Here is a 21,609-nt window from a genome sequence, read left to right on the forward strand (position 1 = left end):
GAAAACCAATAAACCAATCTCAAAACCTTCCTGAATTATTTGGAAACAATATTAAGGATAACAGCAACTACTAATGTGTTTGGAAATATGTTCCAGTGTTTCATAAATAGTTGTGAAGTTTCATATTTAATGGAACTTCACTGAGAGCTATAAGATAATATCAAAAAATGCCCTTAGATCAGGGCTTCTAAATATCTCAGATAACTTTATCAGCAGTGTTGACATTGTTCTTGATGCTTCTTTTGTGCTTTTGGTATCGTAATGGTTGTGTATTCTCTAATACAAAACTCTGTCTTGTACTCATAGAGATAAAATAGAATTATGAGCACAGTTGATCGAAACACCATTTCTTTATTAGCCATTCATTCTTTCTGTCAGAATTCATTTTGTAATAATGATATCATCTGTTGGAGTATTAACTTGACCATATGTGGAAACCTGGAGTGAAAAAAAATTTGAAGGAAGTTTTCTAGAATATAAACAAAATCAGAGTTGTGTTGGTTTTCTTACCAATTTTTACAAATCTGAGAAACTACTTCTATGTTTTAGTTTTCTTCTGTCTCACAAAAAACACTCCAAATAATGAGTCTGGGTGGTTGTTTGAGATAATTATTCTTCATACAGAAGTAGCCATTCCCCTTTTTGTTGAACCTCAGTGAATAAATGTACATTCTACACTTCAAGGGGAAAAATCCTCTCATTCTACATTTGATGAGTACATATGTACATACGTACGTATTCATCCACTTTTTCATATCCCTATGGATGGCAATGCACATGAGTATAGCATTTGTTTGACTAAGTAATGCGTATACTCTTAAAACTTTCAAAGGGAGGATTAAATATTTCGATGCAGAAACAACATTGTTATCTTTTATTCTTAAATATATTGATAGAAAACACTGCTGGCCCCCTTAGCTTTGATGCCCTGTTGAGAGGGTAGTAAGGGAATCTTAGTTTTATAATGCTTCATTTTATTTAGTTCTATTTTAGGAGCATATTTAAAATATTTAAATAAGTTTAATTTATTTGTTATATTCATTCATATTTTGAATACAATATGGAGACTTTTAGATTTTGTCTGTTTTAACTTTTGTTACAACTCACTTTATTAAGTGGAAATAAAATATTTTAAAATCGAATCTTTTTGTATTCTTGCTTTTGCGTTGGCTTGTAACAATTTATTTCTAGTAATTTTACATAATTGTCATTTGCAAATGGTAGCCAGCATCAGTTGACAATATAATGTAATATATTCCTCATTTCCAGCAGAATGTAAACATTTAATTTGTGTTTTCTGTATTTTTTTTTTCTCCTAGACCACATCAGGGGAAGATGTACGTGATTTCACCAAAGTGCTAAAAAATAAGTTCCGATCCAAGAAATATTTTGCTAAACACCCACGACTTGGTTATCTGCCAGTGCAAACAGTCTTAGAAGGCGACAATTTAGAGACGTGAGTTTTGAGTTCAGATTGGTGCTTTTCAGTACAGTATTTTTTCTCACAACGATGTTTTTTAAGGGTAAAAGGTGCAGTGAGAGAATACTTCGCATATTAGTTTATAGCTAAGGATGTACTAATGCAAGAAGAAAACTAAAAGACAAAAGTATTAAAAATTTAGGCACAGTAAAAATGTCCTTTTATGAAACATATAAGCTATACTTGTTTAAGAATTTTTTAAAAGTACATTTCATGAAAGTATGCAATACAACAACTTTAACCACTTTAAAGTTCCATTTATTTAGTGGGAATGAATTAAAGACAGATTTAAAATTGCTTATTGAACCATGCCTAGAAATTGGTTTTTATTCTTTAAATGAAAAGCACATTCATTGAAAGAAGGAGAACATATCTGGGGTTCAAATGTGATTACAGTGGAAGAGGAACATATTGCCTAAGATGGTCTCATCAAATATATTCATCCTGAAAGTCTTTTTAAATTGTACCCTAGCTTATCTGCATTGTAATGATATCATTAACGGATAGAATTACCATGAGTTTTCTGTACATTCAAACTTCCTGTACACCTGTTTGCTGAATAGTATACATGCCAAAGATATAAAAACAGAATAATATACCGAAAAATTGCAATCAGATCAAATTGTACAGAATGAACGCTCTAGGTTAGTGTAATAAAGCATGACATTCTGTATAAGCTTCATTTTTAGCACAACAGTTCAAACAAATTCCTAACAATTAAGAGCCATGTAAGGTTTTAATTAGTTCCTTTTCTGGTTATGAGATGGGGAAAGATATTATTTTTAAGATTATTGCTCTTCTATTTCATTACCAAAAGATAATTTCTTCTCTCGGAAATTGCCCATAACCAAAAAAGTAGTTTTTGGTTATGGGCAATTTCATTTTTCCTCTACTACTTCTAAAACAAAATCTTGGGGTAGAACAATGAATAAATATACCGTGCTGTACCTCTTTAAATAGCTTTAATGTTTTAATCTCCTGCTTTCTTTCTCTACTCCTTTTCTTACAGTCCTATCACGCTTATTAGTATGTGGCCAGAACAGTATGAGTGAGTATCTTCCATATTTGTGCTTGGTAAGGTAGCTGGGTTTAATTTATCAAATATTTCTTCTGCAACTTTTGTGGAAATTAATGAAACTATGCACAATCATGCTTCTCTCTGTCTCCCATTTATTTGAATAGGACAGACATCAAATAACGCTTTTCTTAACTTGCTACCACATTTATATGCGTCGAACCCATCACCTTAAGAAACATTTCATTATTTTATCTTTAATACTGTAAAAAGTTCTTGCTTTTTTATAATTTAACAAATGATACCAACTCCTTTTCTGTTAAATTCTGCTAGCCCTTCCCAATCTCCCCAACTATTTCACGATGACACCCATTCCAGGATAGAGCAATATGCTAACAGGTAAGAGGCAAACTCTCTCTGGGTTATACATGTATGTATAGATATTGCTGTCCTTGATATCTGTTACAGAACTGAAACTGACATTACAAAATGGAAAGTGTGCATTCTGCTGTATTATAATAAATCTATTCCTGTAAACTTAGAAGACTGAACATTGAAAAGTGGTATGATCATGTTTAACATTTCATTAAAGTTGTGGCCATCATTGAATGATCATTTAATGGTTAATACACAATGTACCTCAGAAGTGCACCCTTATTGATCAGTTTGGGTTTCTGGAATTTTTTTAATCTCTTGGGGTGGGGGTTGAATGGGTCTATAAAGTGGCTTACATTCTGCCCAAAATGATAAAAAATTAAAATATTTTATCTGAAAACTAATAAACAGGAAGCTAGGCCATTCTCCTTTAAAAGTGAGTTTGAGATGTGATGAGTGATCACACCTTCTGTATCTCTCAGGGAACTAGAGGGGACAGCAGGGCAGATGAAGGTATCTTGGGTATATGCAGGGCATAGATGGGCTTCCATCTGGATAAGTCCAGCCTTATTTTAAGGCCCAGGAGCATTATTAACTCTTACTGGAACTCTGCTATTTCATGAAGATTATGAAATATAAGCAAAAGTTATGAAAGAAGGTTGTTTCAAAGAACAATGACATGGTAGCATATTTTTTAAAAAATGATATGTCAAGGAAATCATGAGGTTCTTAAGAAAGGAAATAAGAATGAACATTTATTGTGGAATTAAGCAGTAACCCATATTAACCTACTAGTAAATACTACAGTTGCCCAAAATGAGAACTGATCTGTATGAAACATAATCATAATTTATATTTCATGAATACTGTTTGCCTTTTAGGCTGGCCCAGATGGAGCGGACCAATGGCTCCTTCTTCACAGATGGTAGCTCCACCACAGGAAGCGTGTAAGTAGATTTACTAACTAGAATTATTATAAAATTAATGGCAACTCATTTATTACAAGTGTCTGACTAATACTTTATTAATTGATATGAATGTTAGTTTCCAGTAAATAGATATTAATTAGAGCTTCCTAGTGGTCTGTGTTAATGTCAGATAATCATAATCGCATTGCATGATAGCATATAGCATTCGATTAACTGAAGGGAGTGACTTAGTAAAAAAAATGAGAGGATTTTTGCAAGGCTGTTTTTTCCCTCAAAAAAACATGTTTTAGAAGAAAACCATTGCATAGACTAGAGCAACCTATTATCATAGCTATATAGGAATGTTTAAACATGCAAAGCCAATCTTTCTTTCCTCTCTACAATCACAGGTTGGGCATCAGCATAGAGCAATCAATGCACAATGTTGGGACTGCTGAATTTAGTAAAAATGGGTCATACTGGTGATGAAAACTATGCACATTCATGTAGTCCTCATTTAGTAACCGTTCGCAGTTACAACAGTGATAAAAAGTAACTTTACAACCAATCCTCACATTTATGACCTTCGCTGGTCTGGAAAGCAAAGCAAAGCTGAAGATCATAAGCACAGTTGCAGTTTTACTTCAAGACCGAGTTGCCAGCCCCAATTGTGGTTGCTAAATGAGGACTACCTGTACAGAAAATAATAAACTTATCTCTGTCTAATGGTTATCCAGATTTTTGCAGCACAGGTATGACAAATTTGCTTGACATCCTCCAGACTCAGTTCCTCTGTTTATAAACCTGCCATGCAAAATCCCATTGAGAGCAAATTTGACAGGCTCAAAAATGATTACTGAGTTAGAAATTAAATCCTATATTCTTGCTTTAACTTCTCCAATGGATGAAAGTGAACATTAAGTGGTAAATTTACCAATTTCCAGTACTCTCCTATTTTTTTCCCAATGAACTTGAAAAATATCATATTCTGAAGATCAACTTTGAATGGCAATAGATTTTTACTTTCTTCTTTTCCTATGTTAATTATTGCATATTTCCTATGTTTAAACTATGCAGTATTAAATCTAATACTATTATTAATTCCATTCCCAATTTTCAGGCTTTGTGATTAAGCTTTGGACTGTTTGTGCATTAATCACGGTAACCCTGGAGCAAATAAAATAACAACCATAGTATGATTAGGAATGAAAGGATGGCAGAATTCATGCTAGGAAGACAGAGTGTAAATATATAAAACTATTTCTGAGCTTTAGATGTAGTGATAAACTGTAATTTTATTAGTACAAGCATAAGTCTGCTCCCCACTTCCTCTGCAGTGCAGCTGCAAGAAAAACAATTGCTTTTGGTTTCAGGTAATTGTCAAACTATGGTTTGTCCATAACAATCAGATTCAGGAACCATGATTTCTGATTATAGATTTTGGATAAGCTACAGCTTAAAATAATCACAGTGCAATATTTAGAAGTCACACTACACCATGAATAACAAAAACAACTTCAAGAATCTCAAAATGTCATTTCCCTTTTCTCTGTTTTCTGTTTCCATGAAATATAGAAGCTTTTGCTTTCACTTTTGTTTAACTATGGTCTTTTGCTTCAGTTAAAGAACAAAACTGCAATTATTATTCATGTAAAACTACCCAAGTTGAAAAACAATGATTTTATAACATCAGTTATAAAAATATATGGGTTTTTTTTTAAAAAAACCTGATGTAAATAGAAAGATAGATATAACTTCATCTGTTGTATCTCTTACTATCTTGTTAAATTATCCTTCTGCTGATTTTCATTCCAGATTTTGGGATCTTCAGTAACCTATTGTTAAAAATTGCCAGTGTGATATCATAATTTTAGGATTCAGATATTGTCAGTCATATTTGCATATTTTCCTGGAAATAATTCCATTGACCACCAGTAGTACTTCTGAGCAGAGCATGAATTACTCACAGTATATTTATGGCATTCAGACTCTAAAAAACTGGGGGCAGACTTTTACTATGTAGTTAATATTTTTGGAATAGAACTGAGAAAACCTTTGGTTAAAATTCTGGTTAATGGCCTGTTAACAGAGCAGGCCTATCTTTCTTGGCCAAAGATCTCATATCTTGGATGTGATTGGAGGAGAAAAAAAACATAGAATTGCTGACATCCTGAAAACTAGGCTAAGCACTTTAAGATACGGGGTATGAGCATCTTACATCCAGCCAGCCTGAGTACCTTTAATCAGGTTCACACATAATTGGAAGACATACAGGTCTTGAAATTGTGCCTTTGCAGCTTTTATTCTCACCCTGCCCCAGCCCACCCATCTGTTCCTAACCAGCATAGAACTGGATTTTGTGTAAAAATAAAGACAAGGAAATTAAAACCCACACACACACACACACACACACACACAGGAGGAGAAATTACAGATGTCAGTGGATCATATGTAAGTATAAATACAGTAAAAACAATAAATAATAATTTATTAAATGTATATGACTCCCAGCAACTGTGGGTGGTTCACAGTTGTTAAAACATTTAAAAACAAAGAACGATACAAAAAAACCCCCAGAAAAATGGCACAAGACAAAAGAACGATGGAAAAGAAAACGGGGGGGGGGGGGAGGAAGAAAGGGGCATCGGTCATCCTCTCCAAAGCCCTGGGTGAGGAACCAGGTCTTTAAGGCCCTTCGGAATACTAGTAGGGTGGGAGCCATTCAAATTTCAGGGGGAACCTCATTCCAGAGGGCAGGCACTGCTGCAAAGAAGGTGCACTTCCTGGGCACAGACACATGGCATGGTTTAATCGATGGAACCCAGAACATGCCAACCCTTCCAGATCGAACCGGCTGAACAGATACTGTGAGAGATACTATAAATAAATAAATGCAGGACAAAATCACAAACAGTACGTACAATGCCTAATCAAAAGTAAACACATTAGGAATAAAACACCAGAAAGGGCAAAAGCATTCCTGCTACTCTTAACAAGGGATCCAAGAACATTCATGAACTATGAATTAGACTCTCTGGGAGAGAGCAGTCCGCTGAAGAACCAGTGCCGCTCAGCTAAACAAATCAAATTCTTAAGAACTCTTTTCACAGGCCACACTATTTTTGATATATTGTATAGTTACTCTTCACCTATTTCTTCCTAAGACTCTGTTTTTTAGCATCAGTGTGACTCCGTACCAAAGGCTTTTCTGTTTGCTTCAGAGTCACTAGCCTTACCAGGTGGACCAGACAGGAAACACGACCAGATGAGCTAATTCTACTTTATTGTAAAGCTATATTAACAGAAATTTGCAAGTCTAAAATCACAATTCTTCCCCTGTCTCCTTTACACCCCAAGAAATTAGGGAAGGTCTCTTCTGAGCCTCTTGCCTTGCCCACTATCCAGCTGCGGAATATGCGGTCTCTTTTCTGACCATTCCCTAGGTGGCATCCCTGGGCCCAGTCTCCCAAGGTCATTCTCACATACCATTACACTAAGTCAGTGTGGAAACATTCACCTGAGATTGATATGTGCATAATAGATCTGCCTTAAACTGTTGGCATCTTCAGGGATGACTTTCAGACCACTCAGTTGGCAAAACAGATGAAAAATGAAAAGGTAGTGAGAAAATATCTTTGTCTGGTGTTACTTCAATGAAGAAGCTATTGGTTACAGAATGATCTCTAAACCTAATTAATTAATTAATTAATTAATTAAATTTGAAAGGCAAACAGGGCACACAGTATTTTGAGGAGGTTAATGGGAGTCCATAGTGCATGGTACAGGGATGCAAAATGGGGAACCATGCGTGCATATGGGTGGTGCCAAGATTATTCATGTTTTTCTGTTTTGAGGGAGTAAGGTTTAAGGAGTCCCTTTTGTATTAGGCCTATTTTAGGGCTTATGTGATATTTGTGTTAGTTTTTGTCTCAAAATGGTAGAAAACTGCTTTACCAATTTTTTGCCATTGTGCAGTTGGAGATAACTCTGGGGGTCCACCCCCTACCACAAAAAAACATTTAGCATAAATAGGTTGCCCATCGATGTTACACAGATGGCTTACTATTTAAAGCAGCAATCAGTGTAATCCTTTGTAAAATTGTAAGTTTCTCTTCTTTTAAGTTAATATACCATGCATTTTTTTGCCTTTTCAGGCAATTTTACAGGATTTAAAACTATGCCATTAGTTGTGCATTGAGTAAATATATACAATTCATTTATATTTCAAACATGTAAAGTGTATATTTATACTGGCTTTCTTTATCTCTAGGGAAGATGAGCATGCTCTTATCCAGCAGTATTGCCAGACTCTGGGAGGTGATTCGCCAATGAGTCAGCCACAGAGTCCAACACAGATCTTGAAGTCAGTGGAGAAAGAAGAACGAGGAGAACTTGAACGCATCATTGCTGACCTCGAGGAAGAGCAAAGGTTCCATAATCTGTTCTTAGAAAAACTGGCTTCTACATTTATTGTATCTTAATACATGTGCTTAAAATTTGAAGATTGGCTATGAAAAAAATATACTAAGGGTCAGAGGTTTCTTTCTAGTAGGAAAAAAGGGAACAAACTAAAAACTGAAATGGAAGGAATTGTTCCTTTCCTTGGTTGGCCGTTGTCTTCCCTTCCTTGCTGCTTTTCCTGTAACTCAACATTTCAGCCAGTGTAAATAATGACATCTGCTCATGTTTCTCCATGCCAACCTCCATGCCAATAACCTCCTGTTGTTTCTCCATGCCAGCCTCCTCCTGTCCCAGTGGTTATCTCAGAGGTCCTCTCTCCCAAATTGAATTGAAGGAGATCCTCCTCTTCCTTCTCCTTCTCCTGCTTCTTTTTCTTTTTTAAAACCAAATATGAAGGAGAGAGCCACTGTGGCTCTATGGCTGAGGACAGGGCTTACATTCAGAAATCAAAACTTCAATCTCTGGCTTCCCCAGATAGAGCTAAAAAGATTCCAGACTGAAATCATAGTCTAGGTTGTGTTCCCAATAAGTGGCCACCTTTTATGAGGCTGAGGACCACCCTTGGCCTCTGGATGAAACAGCAAGGTTAGGATTATCACTGCAGTCCAAACTGTAAAGCTAGGGTGAAGTAGTCAACAAGCAGGACAAAAACTAAATTTCATTTAATTTAGTTTAAACTATAATTTAATTTAAATATAGTTAATATTATTCTCCCCTTCATGGATCACTGCCTTGTCGTGGCGAAGGGGCTTGCGTAACTCAGTGAAGCCATGAGCTATACCGTGCAGGGCCACCCAAGACGGACAGGTCATGACAGAGAGTTCTGACAAAATGTGGTCCACTGGAGAAGGAAATGGCAACCCACTCCAGTATCCTTGCCAAGAAAACCCCATGGACAATGTTAAAAGGCTAAAAGATATGATGCCGGAAGATGAGCCCCTCAGGTCGGAAGGTGTCCAATATGCTACTGGGGAAGAGTGGAGGGCATTTCCAAGTAGCTCCAAAAAGAGTGAAGCGGCTGGGCCAAAGCCGAAAGGACGTTCAGCTGTGGATGTATCTGGAAGCGAAAAGAAGGTCCGATGCTGTAAAGAACAATATTGTATAGGTACCTGGAATGTAAGATCTATGAACCAAGGCAAGCTGGATGTGGTCAAACATGAGATGACAAGATTGAACGTCGACATCTTGGGAATCAGCGAACTGAAATGGACGGGAATGGGTGAATTTAATTCGGGTGACCATTATATCTACTACTGTGGGCAAGAAACCCTTAGAAGAAATGGAGTTGCACTCATAGTGAATAAGAGAGTGGGAAAGGCAGTAATGGGGTACAACCTCAAAAACAACAGAATGATCTCAGTGCGTATCCAAGGCAAACCATTCAATATCACAGTCATCCAAGTCTATGCCCCAACCACTGATGCTGAAGAAGCTGAAGTTGACCGCTTCTATGAAGACCTACAACACCTTCTAGAACTAGCACCAAAAAGATGTCCTTTTCATCATAGGGGATTGGAATGCTAAAGTAGGAAGTCAAGGAGTAATCGGAATAACAGGCAAGTTTGGCCTTGGAGTACAAAATGAAGCAGGGCAAAGGCTAATAGAGTTCTGTCAAGAGAACAAGCTAGTCATAGCAAACACTCTTTTCCAACAACACAAGAGACGACTCTACACATGGACATCACCAGATGGTCAATACCGAAACCAGATTGATTATATACTTTGCAGCCAAAGATGGAGAAGCTCTATACAGACAGCAAAAACAAGACCAGGAGCTGACTGTGGCTCAGATCATGAGCTTCTTACTGCAAAATTTAGGTTTAAATTGAAGAATGTAGGGAAAACCACTAGACCACTCAGGTATGACTTAGATCATATTCCTGGTGAGTACACAGTGAAGGTGATGAATAGATTTAGAGGATTAGATTTGGTAGACAGAGTGCCTGAAGAACTATGGACGGAGGTCCGTAACATTGTACAGGAGGCAGCAACTAAAACCATCCCAAAGAAAAAGAAATGCAAGAAAGCAAAATGGCTGTCTGATGAGGCTTTACAAATAGCTGTGGAAAGAAGGAATGCGAAAAGCAAGGGTGAAAGGGAAAGATATAAGCAACTGAATGCAGATTTCCAGAGAATAGCCAGGAGAGATAAGAAGGCCTTCTTAAATGAACAATGCAAAGAAATCAAGGAAAACAATAGAATGGGGAAGACTAGAGATCTCTACAAGAAAATTGGAGATATGAAAGGAACGTTTAGTGCAAAGATGGGCATGATAAAGGACAAAAAAGGCAGGGACCTAACAGAAGCAGAAGAGATTAAGAAGAGGTGGCAAGAATACACAGAAGAACTATACAAGAAAGATCTTAATGTCCCTGATGTCCACGCTGGTGTGATCACTGACCTTGAGCCAGACATCCTAGAGAGTGAAGTCAAGTGGGCCTTAGGAAGCATTGCTAACAACAAAGCTAGTGGAGATGACAGTATTCCAGCTGAGTTATTTAAAATACTAAAAGATGATGGTGTTAAAGTGCTGCACTCAATATGCCAGCAAGTTTGGAAAACGCAACAGTGGCCACGGGATTGCAAAAGGTCAGTTTACGTTCCAATTCCAAAGAAGGGCAACGCCAAAGAATGCTCAAACTATCGCACAATTGCACTCATTTCACATGCTAGCAAGGTTATGCTCAAAATCCTACAAGCTAGGCTTCAGCAATACATGAACCAAGAACTACCGGATGTACAAGCTGGGTTTCGAAGAGGCAGAGGAACTAGAGATCAAATCGCCAACATTCGCTGGATCATGGAGAAAGCACGAGAGTTCCAGAAAAATATCTACTTCTGCTTCATTGACTATGCAAAAGCCTTTGATTGTGTGGATCACAACAAACTGTGGCAAATTCTTAAAGAGATGGGAATACCAGACCACCTTACCTGTCTCCTGAGAAATCTGTATGCGGGCCAAGAAGCAACAGTTAGAACCGGTCATGGAACAACCGATTGGTTCAAAATAGGGAAAGGTGTACGACAAGGCTGTATACTGTCACCCTGCTTATTTAACCTATATGCAGAGTACATCATGAGAAATGCCAGGCTGGAAGAATCACAAGCCGGAATTAAGATTGCAGGGAGAATCATCAACAACCTCAGATATGCGGACGATACCACCCTAATGGCAGAAAGTGAAGAAGAACTAAAGAGCCTCTTGATGAGGGTGAAAGAGGAGAGTGCAAAAGCTGGCTTGAAACTCAACATTAAAAAAACTAAGATCATGGCATCTGGACCCATCAATTCCTGGCAAATAGAAGGGGTAGAAATGGAAGCAGTAACAGACTTCATTTATTTGGGCTCCAAGATCACCGCAGACGGAGACTGCAGCCATGAAATTAAAAGACGCTTGTTCCTTGGGAGGAAAGCTATGGCAAGCCTAGATAGCATATTAAAAAGCAGAGACGTCACCTTGCCGACAAAGATCCGCATAGTCAAAGCTATGGTTTTTCCAGTAGTAATGTATGGCTGTGAGAGCTGGACCATAAAAAAGGCCGAGCGCCGAAGAATTGATGCCTTTGAACTGTGGTGCTGGAGAAGACTCTTGAGAGTCCCCTGGACTGCTAGGAGGTCAAACCAGTCAATCTTAAAGGAAATCAACCCTGATTGCTCATTGGAAGGATCGATAATGAAGCTCATGCTCAGATATTTTGGTCATCTAATGCGAAGAGAGATCTCTTTGGAGAAGACCCTGATGCTGGGAAAGATTGAAGGCAAAAGGAGAAGAGGACGGCAGAGGATGAGATGGTTAGATAGCATCACTGAAGCAATGAGCATGAAACTGAGCAAACTCAGGGAGGCAGTGAAGGACAGGAAGGCCTGGCGCAATATGGTTCATGGGGTCACGAAGAGTCGGACACGACTTAACGACTAAACAACAACAACAAATATTATTCTATGCGTATTTATTTATTTGCTTGCTTGCTTGCTTGCTTCACCAAACTTATAATTTGGCAGAAATTTCTAGAGTGTCTCAGGATCACACCCATGTTTGGTGGGGCTGCATGCATTCCTGGAGACTTCATAGTATCTAGCTCTAGTACAGGTTTTTCCTGAGTGAGGTGAATCAATTCAGTAAGAAATCAACTTCCTGATTTTCTGATTAGCGGGGCAGACTCTGACAGAGGTAAGAAGATTTCCTCCAAATTAATTTAAATATATGGATTGACTCATATGTTCATATTTGCCAATCATAAACCGTAGCATCAAGAACTGACTTCAGATGTGCTGATGCATTGATCACTACAGGCCAAACTGCTATCATCCCCTGTGAATTCCAGCATACCACTTTGCAATAAAAACAGTTATTAAATTCATCAGCCAGTCATCCAGTATAAAATAAGAGGTGATAATATATTACGTACTGTACAATGTGTTATTAAAAAACTAGCCCTAACCCTAACTTTTCCAGGAGCAATGAGGTGGGTATAAAAGGGAATGTTCAAAACCATGGATGGAGAACTTAGAGAGGCCTTTCCTGTCCCTGATTCTCAGCCTTATTCCCCCACTTCTCAACTCTTTCTTACAATCACACAACCAGGGGAGGAGAGGAGGTTTCAATCTTCCTCCTCTTCCTGCAGCTCTCTGAGTTATTTTGTGCAGATAACCTGCAGAAAGGAAGAGGAAGTTCACATTAACATTATATTCTGCCACCACCAGTCAAACATTCATATTATAAGTTGCTCTGACCTTTCCATACAATTAGATAACAAGGAGAAACTTTAAATGGATTTTCCTGTATTTGTTCTGCCATAAAATCAGCTGCTTTTTTTAAACTCCCTTTAGGATGCTACAAGTGGAATATGAGCAACTGAAGGAACAGCATATTCGAAGGGGAATCAATGCCCTAAATTCACCACCGGACTCAGCTGTGTCACCTCAACACACATCTGAAGATGCTGAACTCATTGCAGAGGCCAAACTCTTACGACAACACAAAGGACGTCTGGAAGCTAGAATGCAAATCTTGGAAGACCACAACAAGCAACTGGAATCTCAGCTTCACCGGCTACGACAGCTGCTCGAACAGGTACTGTATTCAGCGACTTTCTCCCTCTGACAGCAGTTATTTGTAGACCTACAGTGTCAACCTAATGTTTGAAGCAAGTTAATTGTATTTGACTTCCTTACAGGCATATTGTTTTGTGCTCTGTTTGGTTTCTCTCTCCAAAATGACTTTCTTTTCAATTTTTTATTCTAACCATGCCAAAAGTAAAGTCATATAATCCCTAGTGACAGTTGATTAAAAAAGAAATTGTTTCCGAATATTATTCCCCGGAGAACAGCCAGGAAAATTTAGGAAAGCTATACCACTATTGGGATTGTGGGAGTGAAAAGGTGCAGGTGCCTCCTTTTGAAAAAAGAAAGGTGCTGGAGTTTAAATCCATCTGGAAACCAAAAATCTGATCAGTCAGACTACCACCAAGCCCTAAATGTATTGACCACCATAAGCATTTTAATTCTCCATTCTACAATTCATAGAAAAAACAAGAAGGAATGTTGTCAGCGTGACTTCCTTCTATTTTGTCACTATTAATAACAAAGCATTCATTCTGAAATACAGGAGTCCAGCCCCAGTTAAACCCTAACTCTTCTCCTGCATTTGAGACATTGCACTAGTTCACAAATTATACTTGTTTCGAAGTGCACAGAAAACATGTTATAATAGCCTTCCTCCGGTCTGTTTGTGCAACATTTGGAAGCATTAATACGTATGTTTCTTTCAAATGTATATTTGGAAGCTAATTCAGTTACGTTTCTTTTCAAATGGTTTCAAAATGGGCTATGTGGTGACACGTGTTGTGTAACCTTGTGGCATGCGCTACTGTTTGTTTTTCTGACATGTTGTTTGCAAATCAGTCTCATTTTTTAAAAAGACTTCTTTGTTACTATGATATGTTGACTGAAGAGTGTTGATTAGATTAATAACCTACCAAAAGTGTATTCTCTCAGAGCTGTGGGAAGAAAAACTAATTGAGCTGGTGGTATCAAATATCAGAGAATACTGTTGGTAAGATTATTTTGCATTCCTGCATTCCATTACATTGAAACTTGAATATTTCAGGTTACAGTTTGAAGGTGTACTTGCTATTTTTATTTCAACAAGCCCAACGGATTGGTGGTTGCCAGGGAATGTGGCCATTTTTGTCCAAAACATTCATTACAAAGTCAGACTTGGAGATGAAGTAGAACTGCATGTAGGAGCTTCATAAAGACATGTTAAAAAACAGAAATTCTCATGCAGTCATAGATCCCTTAAATAAATCTTTATGAAAATCTGGAAGCTTGCAAATCAAATGCTCTTATTAATATGGAGACAAGGAATAAGAGAAATAGGCTGTAAGTAGGATTAGCCATTCCTTATGTGGCATCAGACATCAGAATCGGGTGAATTTGTCAAAAAATAGAAGCAAAATATTTTGTTAATTCAGGTCAAGCTGAAGAAAGACTGGGGATGTGGGAATTCATAAGCCCAACGCTTGCTGAGAATTGCTTCGTAATATTGAACAACTATTTAGTATTACATGAAATTCATCCCCTCTCTTTTCTAACCTACTAGGAAGAACGATCAAAAAGACACTCATAAAAATAACTCTTTAGTAAATTAGACAATGAATAACAACACCAGTAGAAAGGCATGGACAAACGCAAAATACAGTACTAGCAGAACATTTCACTCATACTCAGTATTTTAACATTATGGGGACCCTTTTTAAGAGCTTGAAGTTTTTAAGGATCATGTACTGAATAAAACATAAAAGATTGTTATATGTTAAAAATACCCTTTTGTAGAATTAGTCTAATTCTAGGAAATGATGCTTACCTGCCAAAGCAGTGTTTCTCGCTGGCTGAGAAATTCTGGGAGTTGAAGTCTACAACTCTTCAAGTTGCCAAGGTTGAGAAACACTGCTGGAGACATATGTTGCTTACATTGGTGCTGATATTCTGTTCTGCTCATGAGGCTCTGGCTCTTGGCTCCATTCACCATTGAAATGCTCCAAAAATGCGAAAGCTAACACAGGGTTCACTTTACATCAAAGCTATTATGAAGGCTATTAAAATTCCTATATAAAGGTTCATCACCAGCTGAACAAATCAGTTGCCAGCATGTTTGTGGGATATGGGGAGAGCCAGCAGGCCCAATCAATAATACTTAACTCTATCAAAAGCTTGCTCTTTTTTTATGGGGTCGTCTTCATTTCAATCCTGGATATTGAATACAGGTAGTCCCCAGTTTAAGAACGAGTTCCATTCCCAAGGTCTGCCCTTAAGTTGAATTTGTATCTAAACCGGAACAGTATTATTGTATAGTACTGTATAAGTAGTATTGTGTAATTAACTTCAACCACTGCATATTTAAGTTGAATCATTGTGTATTTAACACAAATTTTGCTACAATACCATTTTGCTCCGTTCTTAATTATGGATTGTCCTTAACTGGTTGTTCTTAACTTAGGGACTACCTGTATTACAAAGTCAGTTTTATTAAATTAGATCAAATATTTAAAGTATGCTCTGATATGTTGAAGTGAATTTATTTCTAACTCTTAATTTATAGCCTGAAACAGATTCCAGAGTTAATGGAGGTTCTTCTAATGCTTCACCTCAGCAATCCACCCTTGGGTATTCACCTGATCAGGATGTTAGTTCACAGTTTAATCAGACAGGTAAGTTACTAATTAACACACAGATAGCATTATATTTCTCTTGAGTGGGATTCCAAACTCTATTTAGTTATAAAATCGACCTCTTGCAAAATATGTGCTGAGATCTGAGAAATCTTGCCATTGTATATTTAGGTTGAAATTTGAGTTATGGGTTTGCCTGTTTTCTGTCCCCCACAAGTTGTATGGTTCATTATATAAATATTCAGTATATGTATTTGCCTAATGCAATATCAGAGATAAAAGTTTTTCTTAGGTGCCATGAGCATTTCCTCCTAGAATTAGAAAGTTAATGTATAAAGAGCCAAGTAAGTAAGTACTACAAAGGCAGATTATTATAAGGCTTTGATATTTATTCAGGTCAGGTATTCAGTTTATTCTTAGGAAAAAGTATAATTACTTGTATGTAAATTGTCATTCAAGGCAACAAGGTTTCATACTTTGGCTGAAAGATTCATAACCTTTCTGAAGAAATTGGTAAAAATAAATTTATTTATTCACTCATTTATCATTTTTTAACCACTCTAAAGCATTTTTAGCCATTATAAAGCCCTTTGGGCACCTTATAAAAGTTTAATATAAAATAATGAAATATTAAAAAGAATGAAAGAGCTAAGTAGATAAAATGGCCAACAAACCAAAACCCATCAATTGAATATGTCACTACTGAATTTTCAACAATTGCAAAATGATCCCCTTAAAGTCAGGCCACAGGCTTGCCAAGTAAAACAATTATTATATTATTGTTACCTCATGGTGATAGATGACTTTCATTTTATTTTAATAGGCGAGATTAAAAATGAATTTAAAGGGGGGTGGTTGGACCTTTTAATTCAGTATAAACATTGATATTAAAAACACCAATGAATAGAGATATATTCTTCTTTGCATCTCTCTCCAGCCCACTTCTGAAGATATTATTGATGTTTCCACAGCAAAAGCTGCATAGAGGCCTCAGTCCCATTTTTGCAACTCCGGGACCTACACTAAATTACGCTGCCAATATTCAGTAGCAAAAGAAAAAAAAACTTTGGCTCTGTGATTTTTAATCTTTTTAACTTTCTTTTTAAAAAGCGGGGACCTCAATATTATTTGCACAACCAAGGTTCAGGCCCCAGCCCCGCAAAATTGTATATGCCCAAGCCACAACTTCCCCTACTCATATGTTTTTTGCAGCCTTTGAAAGTTTGTAGGTGAGAGAGTATGGACGGACGGACGTATAGATAAATAGATGGACAGATAGATGGATAGAAGGATTATTGAATGGATGGATGGTTGCATATGTAGATGGATGGATGGATAGGCAGATAGATCAGCCTCCACTAGCCACAAAATAGTCCAGTTTGTGAAATGGGTGCTAGGTCAAAGAGAAGTGGGTGAATTTGCTCCTCTCTGCTTTAGCCCCAAAGGTATTATAGAGCCTTAGGAAAGCAAGGAGCCAACTATTGCCTTCAGCCACCTCAACTCTGAGGCATACAACTGAAGACCAGCACTTTTGTGCTACTGTCTGCTACTAAGAATATTTTTTGGCATCATGAAGGCAAGGTACATGCTTCATCCATGTGGGGTCATTTAGGACTACTGCTTCTCTTTTTTTCCTTATCTTTCCTTCTTTATTCAAAATGTGGAGGCTCTGGCCTTTATAATGTTCAGTGGCCATTTGGGCACTGAGGCTTTCTGCTCAATACATTGACTTGAAATACAGAGCCATCATGCGTGCTTTACCTACTTGATACATAATAAAACTGCAGTATTTCCACAGCTAATTGCTCTGGGACAATTCTCTGTGATATTATTGCAGGCATCATGGGTAAGCTTAACCGTTCAGATATGAGATAAGGGATAAATTGATACTTTAATTTCCATTCCTCTCTTCCCTAGTCATTATCAATGAGCCATTCTTGCATATCAAATCAGAGATTTTGATCAGTGGAATTCTTCTTTAAAATTCCTCTAAAACCATTAAGATAATAAGGGTAGGTAGAAATAGCTTTTGGGATTTTAAATGCTATTTCTTTTTCTACTAAAGTAGTTGCACATTTTGTTTTCTTTAGGTGTAGATGACTTGCTAGTCCCACCTCATCATACTAGCACAGATTTAACGGAGGTCATGGAACAAATCAATAGCACATTTCCAGCTTGCCGCGGTAAGTATTCAACATACCGAGCCAAGAATCTAAAGTTGAACTTGAACACAATTGCTTGTTTGAAATGCAATCATTATAATGCTCTGTAAAACTGTTCACAGAATAGACCTAGGAGGATCTACAATCTGGAATCAAACGCTAACACTTACTTTCAGAAAAATACCATGGTGTAATATATCACTCCATAAAGATCTGAAACTTTTGCTTCTAAGAAATCTTTTTTTTCATTACACAGGAAAGGCATATGGCTAAACAGCTTATAAAAACTCATAAATCTCCAGAGTATAGCTACATTAGCCTGTTGAAGCAAATGCAACAGAATTTTAGGGCCTCTTAAAATCTTAACAAATGTTTTTATAGCATATGCTTTAAAATGCTTTCTAAATGACGCAGTGCAACATCTTTCCATTGCCATTGGCACAAGCAAACATAAACATGGCTAAGCCAGAAGTGATAACATATTTGTCTGAATATGAAGCCTGCATAGATAATGTTGGCCTTGATTAAGAGAGATGGGACTGTTAATAGCCAAGAGTGCAACAAGTACCTGAAAGAGTCGGGAACACTTGCAAAAAAAGGGAACAAATGTCAGCCCTTCGGGGTAGACCACACCAGGAAACCAAAGTCATGAATCCCAATTCTACTTTTATTTTAAGGTTACAGTAACAGAATCCTGCAAGTCTGAATGTGCCTCCCCCATCCCTGCCTTTACCTTCAAGAGAACTAGGGAGGGTCAAGTCTGAGACACTTTCTCAAATTACATTTCCGTCTTGGACTCAATTTTTTTTTTTAATCTGACCATTATCTTTGTTGCCACTCTTCCTCCTGTTCCTCAAGATTACTCTTACAACCATTACATCAACCCAACATTGCTAGCGTTCTCCGCTTAATGCCCATGTTGAGGAAGATGCCTAGTGATGAACATTATAGGTACATTAACATTATAGGTACCTTAAGCAAAGGTCAGAGGAAAATGGATCTTCCCATGCTGTATGAAAACATTTTGTCTAGATAAATATGCAATCTTTATTGGTTTAATCAGGTATGTTGCGTTTTTTTTAATATGCAGAATGTCAAATTATGTAACCAGGCACTAAGAAGTGTACCTTATGTGATTGATGTAACCGGTAGTTTGATTCTCATACTACAGCCTGAAATGCTACAGTTCAGCAACAGATATATATGTTACATGTCTGTTATTTGTATAATTTGTTTATTTTATTTTATTTATTTATCAAATTTGTATAGCCACAAAAAATTATTCTGGGTGGCAAACAGCAATCAAATAATTATGTACATCCATATCCTTGACCTAGAATAACTAATAACCTTGGCTGTATGTCCAGGCAGTCGTCTTCTTGCAACAGAAAAGCAAACACTTATCTTTATCGCAAGTATCACAAAATTACGTGCCAGGAATTCTGCATAAATACTAATTTACCTTGTTTCTGTTCATACAACTTCTCTTCAATAGAAAAAGGAGGTGGGATCAGGAAGATTTATGACACTGCTCCTCCACCATGCAGAGTTTGAATTAATGTATGAACTTTGCTGCATTTAATGAGAGACTATTAACATTTTAGCAGTTGGTTGTGGTGTTTTCCCTGCACCTTAGTGCTGCACATACTTTGTTATTATCTGGGAGCCCCAAATTTTTATAAGCCCAGAATGCCAACTGGTCCCTTAGCCTGCCGATTAATCACCAATCTGTGAAGTTTAGATACAGCAGTTACTGAGTCCTAAGTGAGTTTTCACTTTTTCCTCAGTTCAAACTTATGTTTTTGTCATTCGTTGTTTTCTCTCCAAATACAGGTTTTGTTTTTGTTTTTTTTAATTCAGACACACCAGATTGAGTTTTTACCTGCTTTTGAACTCTGTTCTCATTATGACATCCTATTTAAATATTAAGGTGGCCGTATTTGCTGCTGAGGGTATGAATTTTCAATTATGTTTTCTGACAAGTGGACAAGAGACCATCAGGTCAGCTAAGATGATACAGATCTGCAGAGGATGATATGTAAAGTAGCCTCACTCTGCATAGCAACAGGAACAAATCTGCTTCATAACTTTGATTGTTATGACTAATTGATGCATTCCTGTTAGTGATTTACTAATCGTTCATTCTCCGCTAGGTGGGTGAAAACTGAATGTTCCTCTATGGGTATTTATTCTGGTCCTTAACAGAGCATATGGCAGCATTCTCCTCTATAGATAGTAATTACTATGCATAACTTTCATTATCAATTTTTTATTTTAAGTTTACCTGACGTTTATTGAGAACTTACATTTGTTCCTAGTTCAATATTGTACTGATTTCTTTGAAATCATGAAAGCAAATGCATTTAATAGTCATGAAATTAAAGCATTGAAGGTACACAATCCCATGCAAAATAACTGAGATAAAATCAAATTGTATTATCCATTACAGTAAAACCTTGGTTTGTGAGCATAATTCGTTCCGGAAACATGCTTGTAATCCAAAGCACTTGTATATCAAAGCGATCACCCACAATCCCGCAGCGAGAAAGAGAAGAGCCATTGGCTCAGTTGTGATCATGTGACGTTCAGCGTATTGCAAGACATCACTCGTTTATCAAGTTAAAATTTATTAGAAATGCTTGCTCGTCTTGCAGAACACTCGCAGAACAAGTTACTCGCAATCCACGGTTTTACTGTATGTAGTTGTGCTCTGCTCTGCTATACTGTACTCTATTATAATATACTGATATTATGTTATATTTACAGTAATATTAACCCTAAGCCAGACTCTACTAAACTCTGTTAAATATCTCCTATCTCTCATGTACATTTCCTTCCTCTTGCAGAACTACGTTGGAGATCATACCCTTTACAACACAGCTAGAAAACAAATTAAAATTCAGCTACTTTGAATTGGTTTTTGGGGTTTGTTATTTGTTCTTGATAATTATTCAAACCCTGTTCTAATTTAGAATATGAAGATCTGGTTCTAAACAAGTACTGTTAGACAGAGATGTTGATCATTCACAGTTAAAGACATTTATCTGATTCAGAGTCTTTTCATTATTCCTTTTGAAATGATCTTTAGACCAAACTATTGGGAAAGACTCACATACAGTCAAAGTACATTTTCTCATTCTCCAAATACTCAAGGGATTTCCCCCCTAGAAACTAGTGGTTTTAGTACCTCTCTCTCATACGCACGTGCCATCTTTTCCCCAAAAGCTGTGCTAAATTGTGAAAACTGAAAAGATCCCTAAATCAGACCCCATCCCTTCCACACTTGAGTGCAAACCTGAACTTCTGCAGTTGAAAGTATATGGCTGATGCTCTCCTTTAGTCAGAACAACCCATGCCTTGACATCAACCAAAGGATTTGTGCTCTCTTTGCCCTTTTTGTTCTCGACTGTGACCTTCATTTCACATTTTACAGCCATTACATTATCATTAAAAATAATGAAAGGTAGAAACAGCAATTTCCTGAAGGATAAGCCATTTCAAGATTTCAAGAGATCAGGTTTTTGTATTGTTTAAA

At 37.1% G+C, this 21,609-nt stretch overlaps 1 protein-coding gene across 4 annotated transcripts in view; it reads left to right on the forward strand.

Annotated features, from left to right (window-relative positions):
- The window catches only part of UTRN (utrophin), a 366,404-nt gene that overhangs the window by 335,975 nt on the left and 8,820 nt on the right, over nucleotides 1-21,609 (forward strand). For 3 of the 4 annotated variants that reach the window (XM_088141704.1, XM_088141714.1, XM_088141707.1), the window contains 8 exons: nucleotides 1,320-1,456; nucleotides 2,490-2,528; nucleotides 2,829-2,894; nucleotides 3,752-3,817; nucleotides 8,049-8,207; nucleotides 13,070-13,313; nucleotides 15,843-15,951; nucleotides 18,003-18,095. In XM_088141704.1, the coding sequence (XP_087997830.1) occupies nucleotides 1,320-1,456; nucleotides 2,490-2,528; nucleotides 2,829-2,894; nucleotides 3,752-3,817; nucleotides 8,049-8,207; nucleotides 13,070-13,313; nucleotides 15,843-15,951; nucleotides 18,003-18,095 (913 nt within the window). Of the gene's footprint in view, nucleotides 1-1,319; nucleotides 1,461-2,489; nucleotides 2,529-2,828; nucleotides 2,895-3,751; nucleotides 3,818-8,048; nucleotides 8,208-13,069; nucleotides 13,314-15,842; nucleotides 15,952-18,002; nucleotides 18,096-21,609 lie in introns of those variants that run through there. The other variant, XM_088141718.1, reaches the window with a different exon arrangement.

Source organism: Python bivittatus, unplaced genomic scaffold (assembly GCF_059951505.1).
Source record: "Python bivittatus isolate LINGU-HERP-01145 unplaced genomic scaffold, Pbiv_v1 ctg000020_np1212, whole genome shotgun sequence".
Taxonomy (NCBI): Eukaryota; Metazoa; Chordata; class Lepidosauria; order Squamata; family Pythonidae; genus Python; species Python bivittatus.